A 5772-nucleotide genomic window follows, 5' to 3' on the forward strand; every position below is an offset into this window, starting at 1 on the left:
TTCCATAAATTTGTCATATCACCAATTGTCAAACCATTTCGTTTGACTTTTCTTTCGCTAAAGTCCGTTTACGGCACCACACGTTTCGTGTCTTTACGACTTAAAAGTAAGTTATTTTTTACTTCAAATATTAAGTATAATCGATAAATAATGATATCCTAAATCAGTTTCAAGCAGCTTTATTCAATATAAACTTGAGTATTCTAAGATTAAGTTGGATTCATGTAAAGTGCGCGCGAAGTGAATTCCAGTGTAAAATGTTTGCCCTTTTTTACTATTAGTTATTACACGTGTAAGTTTTAAATGCGTTTAATAACAGCAATGTAATTGCGCATTAATTCTGAAAAGGCAATTTGTTTAAAGTTGTTGGTGTCAAAATTTTGAGGTTAAGCCGACCTGTGCTGTTCATTAATGTTTTCAATATCTTGTATAAAATCCTGAACATATTATCGATAAAGAATCCCAAGTCGGTACTCTTAAATTTAAGACAAGTTATGGAATAACACGGCGAAAGGGCTGTTGCCCGTCCTTTGTGTTACTACTATTATCTACTGGCCAACCAGTCTGCCCAGTGTGGTTGTTGAACTTTCCAGTTTCGAGAGGCTTTTATTTCGGCAATGGTCTAAAAGCCCTGTTATAAGCTATTGTTGATAGGTACTTGAGACTAATAATGTGCTTTGAATTATTGCAGAATGCGTTACGTGGCCGCGTATTTGTTAGCTGTGCTGGGAGGCAAAGCAGCCCCAGTACCAGCAGATCTGGAGAAGATTCTTAGCTCAGTTGGTATTGAAGCTGACTCTGACAAACTAAAAAGAGTCATTGATGAGCTGAAAGGAAAGTCTGTCGAGGACTTGATTGTGGAAGGTAAGTTCTTATTTTATTTCTAAGATAGTATGTAAAATGTTTAAATCAAATCAAACAATGCTAATGAACATTTTGAAGTAGTTTCAAAATCCCATGCTGCCCAATCACACTGCTGTTTGCGTGAACTCAATATATCTTTAACCTTTTTTTGTCTACATTATGCACAAGCTAGGTTACCTGGATAGTAATAACTGCTTATTATATGGTTTTTAGGCATTCAATGGTCACACAAATGTGTGAACATCTCTGAGCCAAATTCAGGCCAGGCAATTAATGTCACAAAATCTTTACTATCAATATTATTACCTAGTTTCTTCATGCAATGAGTCTAGAAAGTAACAATTATCAATTGGTCAAGTCATAGTGGTGGAAAATGTTAACAACTGGTAAAATGGAGCGCTTTGGTGTAAGTCTGTGGTCTCAGGTTGTATCCTTTTGGTTCGGAATTTATGCCTTTCATAATTTCTTGGCCTAGACGACACCAGCCGTGGTTAGTCACTACTGATGAAAATGTTATGCCACGAATTTTAGTGAACCATGCTGTGTAGAAACCAATTAAATAAATGGTATAAAAAAATTGTGTACATGATTGATTTGAGTGTGTCAGTCACAGTCAATCTCAAGAGCAATTTTTCAACTACGAGGATATATTATAGAACACAAGCTACTGCGCAAACAAGTGCACTGTATTCCCTTAACCTCATAGTCCAATGGGATGGCACGTGCAGTGGTGAGTTTAAATTAATAACTAGCGTACCCCTAGCAGGTTAGCCTGCTAATTAGACAATGATGATATAACCAATTACACCATCTTTCGTCTGAAAAAAATGCTGTTACATTTAACACTGATGCTAAACTCAAGGATAATTTGGTATCTTAAAAGGTCTTCTTGTATTAAAAACTGTACGACGTTTCAGGTCGTGAGAAGCTTTCTTCAATGCCAGCTGGAGGTGCCGCGCCTGCTGCTGCTGCCGCTGCACCTGCTGCTGCTGCTGCTGAGGAGAAGAAAGGTAAATAACATCTGTCTAAATCACCTAAAGATTAAAAACTAGAAGTATCATGTAGAGGATTCCAATACAAGAATTCTTGCAGTGTGAGAATCGTGCGAGTATTTATTTTAGCTTCTGCTGTCATATCTCTCTGTCAGTTGTTGTAATGCACCTATGTCATGAACTAATAGGTAGAGTTAAAAGAGTAAATAATAATTAATGAGAGCATAGAAGGGAGATTTGTATTTCAGCTTTTGTATATTAGCTGCCTTAACAAATAATATTGCCTGTCTTTTGTTTTAATTTAATCTGTGAAGGGAAGCATTGGAATGACCTGCGTACCTAAAAGTCCATAATGTTCTTAAAGGCATGTAAAGTACCAATCCCCACTTTCCTTTAGAGACCTCCTTGAACAATGGGTTTGATAATAAAAGAGTAATTCACTGCCCTTATTTCTCCTTGTAATGAATTACTGTTTTTTTTTTTTAAATAAAAACATGTACACTACCATATATACATACTAGATTGTACCTCAGTATAAATCTATGGAACAAGAATACCCAGCTAAGTTTCATAAATTTATTTTAGGACTGAGGAGAGTTAGGAACCCTTATATTATTACCTTTTCTTTTCATGATATGGTGTCATTATATATTTTCATATGCTGTGTTTTTACTAACACTTAAATAGAATAGAATAGAAATAGAGTAGAAATAAATATAATAGAATAGAAATAGAAACCTAATAAATAAAATAAAATTACTAAGTCTTGTAATGCAGTTCATATTATCTCACTGTAATGGAAAATTACAAGCAAAGTTTATTTTAAAACAATGGAAGAAAATGGTATTTTTGAGAAATATACTATCATGATGAACAATATTAACCATCTTTCGACTGAGAATCAGTGCTGTAATCTTCAAATACTGAAATGAAAACTAATTAATTCATAATTAGCATATAGTTATAAAGAATATACTAATATTGGTTTTTTTTTATAATTGCAGAAGAGAAAGAAGCCAAGAAAGAAGAATCTGAGTCTGATGATGAAGATATGGGCTTTGGTCTCTTTGACTAAGCTTTTTAAGGTATGTGTATTTCATAATAATTTGTTGTTGAGGAGATTATCTCTCTTTTTCTATTTCTTTTTCATTAACCTATGAAAGATGTAGCCAGTACATTGGGAAGTTAATTAAGTACATAATGTTAAATGGTAAAATCGGCAGGATGTAGAAAAAGCCAATAGCATCTGCACTACATAAATGAGATCCATAAAACAAATCCATTACTTTTTTGCCGAGCCAGTCTATACCAAACTTTATAGGAAAATATTGTTGCTGCCTGCTCACATTGGCTAATTAGTTTGCTATATTCTTCAAAAATTATTAAACAACAACCAATCTGGCTAAATTTCTATACTTTATATTTTTAATATGCTTATGTTTGTTACTTACTATAAATGTTTGGCCTAAATAATTAAATTCACTTTTTTATCTTTAATGAAACATCAACCAATGCCTACCTATGTAAGATTGAGCTGGCTGGTATTTTTGAAATATGTTTTGGGTGATTTTGGTGTATTTGATAGATATCAAATACACATCGAAGTATATCTGTTAAAATTTATAAGAGAAAGCTTAATTAGCCAAGGAAGGTTCTTTGTTTTTTTATTATTATTGAACACTAGTGAAATAATATAATTTCCTTTGTTACAGGTGCGAGTCACGCGGTTTATTATTCCATTTTTGGTGTAAGCGTAAATTGACTAAAAGTATGTTTCTGTGAAATATACATTGCAAAAAAAGACAGTTTTTTTATTTTATTAATACAATGGACCCCAATTTTTATTTAAGCTACACACAACACAACTTTAACATCACATTTAACAGCTATAACACTTCAGTTTAGCTTGATGTATTTCTCCAATATTTAGGTGCTTACTGCATTTATTTGCACAAGGTACACTGCACAAGTGGAGATTACACTTAAGATCTGAAAGAATAAAAGGGTCAAGTTAAACATTGAGGTCATACATATGTAAACATAAATGAGTGTCAGCTACTAAGAAATAAACTACAAAAAGATCCATATAATGTATTATTCGGATACAGAGCCAGGTGTTTTCCAATTTATGCAATCTTCATGCTAAAGACATGGGGACGTCTCAAAATACATGGCTTTTAAGCTGACGTGCTAACGCCATTATGCTGGTTTAACCTCCGAATCCATTTATCAACTTACTACACCAACTTTTATTTGAGCAAGATCACAGAAGAGCTATACTTAATTACCGTTATAATATTCGATCGCCGCAGACTGAATATTCCCATAGGTGAATATTGTGGTGTGTTTAAGATCAATTGTTTGAACATCAGCTCCAAATCTATTGATATGGGTTGACCAACTCCAGTAAAGTGATAGATTACTTTGCTTAAAATGGTCCGAGTTTTGTTCGCCTGGGAATTTTAAAAATTGCACTCCATTTGAATATGATTGAGGTTCGTCTTGCCTTTAACCTAAAAATCTGTTTTAATTGCCAAAGCTATTTAAAAAAGAAACAATAAGTGTCGAATTATGCGTGCAGAACATTGTGGTTTCCACCCATGTTTTGCTCGCCGTTAAAGCAAGAGATTATTTAATTGCTTAAAACGCACGTAACTCTGTCCCTCGTGGGAGTCTTGAAGTCCTAACCACCGGGCTATTACTGCGTGATATGAATGAATACCTATATCTTTCTACTCTCTCATGTAATGAAATGTACATCAACGTACAAGTTACTAGCATAAAACGGTAGCTATAGAGTAGAAGTCCAAATCCATACTAAAACTCCCGGTGGTTGAAATATACAAAATAAAATAATTCATAGATACTTTCAACAGTAGTAGCAACTTTAACGTTACCTACATAAATAGGCTTAGGTAGAGTTAGTATATAGTTACCTGATTAAAGATCCGATGGTAATTCTCAATGAAAAGCAGTATCTTTACGATTTGAAAGATGCAAATGATTAAGGTAAAACATTGAAACCAAGTATAATTATCTGAAAATTATAAAATCGTTAAACTTTTTACACGCAAACTACAATAACATTAATACCGAATCCCTCAGTGCGTGAAGTCTTCAAACAATGCGCGTTGCCAGGGATCTGAAACGTGATCGCTTACTTATGGTCTTCATAAGAAGGCTCAAAGTAACTCAGCGTGGGATGGAGAGCTATGTTAAGAGTGAAGTACGTACGTGATCAAATCCGATCCGAAAATGAGATCCGTAAAGGACTAGAGCTACGGGCATAGCTCAACGAATCGCAAAGATGAATTGGCAATGGGCGCGGCACATAGTTCGGAGAACCGATGGACGTTGGGGCCTCAAGGTGCTGGAATGGCGACCACGCACTGGTAAACGCAGCGTTGGCAGGACATCCAGAGCCGCTGGATGCAAGCAGTCCAGGACCGTGAATTATGAAACTACAAAACGCATGTGTCAAGCAATTGATGTTATGATTTGTGCTGATTTAATAAATCAATATTTTTAACCTACTGCCTCGTTGGTCAAGTGGTAAGCCCTGGTCGGGCTGAATTCTATGTATAAGGTATTGTGCATTTTCTGTTAAAGATTTTTCGGTGCCAGCCCGGAGTTAAGAAGTTAAAGCAGTCTATCCGGATTACTTAATTGTTGTAATAATCGATAAAGCCCACCAACCCGAATTGGTGTAGTGTAGTAGTATTATTGTAGTATTGTGGGTCTATGCTCTAAAACATTATAAGAGACGAAGCCTGTGCCCGGCAGTGGGACGTTAATAGGCTGCGGATGATGATGAAAGCGCTTTCATAAATTAATAGTCAACTGTTTTTTTTTTTTTAATGACTAGCTGTCGGTTAGGAACACGTTATTTCAGCGGCTAGACTGTAAGTTTCGGGAA

At 34.9% G+C, this 5772-nt stretch overlaps 1 protein-coding gene across 1 annotated transcript; it reads left to right on the forward strand.

The window, feature by feature from the left end:
• On the forward strand, positions 1-3661 carry LOC120628398 (60S acidic ribosomal protein P2). Its single transcript, XM_039896753.1, has 5 exons — positions 1-106; positions 692-864; positions 1782-1874; positions 2861-2941; positions 3569-3661. Exons 2-4 carry the CDS (start codon positions 693-695, stop codon positions 2929-2931), a joined length of 336 nt encoding a protein of 111 aa, XP_039752687.1. The 5' UTR covers positions 1-106; position 692; the 3' UTR covers positions 2932-2941; positions 3569-3661.
• Positions 3662-5772: the final 2111 nt, after the last annotated feature.

Source organism: Pararge aegeria, chromosome 12, assembly GCF_905163445.1.
Source record: "Pararge aegeria chromosome 12, ilParAegt1.1, whole genome shotgun sequence".
Lineage (NCBI taxonomy): Eukaryota > Metazoa > Arthropoda > Insecta > Lepidoptera > Nymphalidae > Pararge > Pararge aegeria.

Coding starts and splice junctions, on each gene's coding strand:
- LOC120628398 (XM_039896753.1), top strand. CDS start 693: ATGCGTTACGTGGCCGCGTATTTGTTAGCTGTGCTGGGAGGCAAAGCA. Junction 865..1,781: donor CGAGGACTTGATTGTGGAAG/GTAAGTTCTTAT, acceptor ACGACGTTTCAG/GTCGTGAGAAGCTTTCTTCA. Junction 1,875..2,860: donor TGCTGCTGAGGAGAAGAAAG/GTAAATAACATC, acceptor TTATAATTGCAG/AAGAGAAAGAAGCCAAGAAA.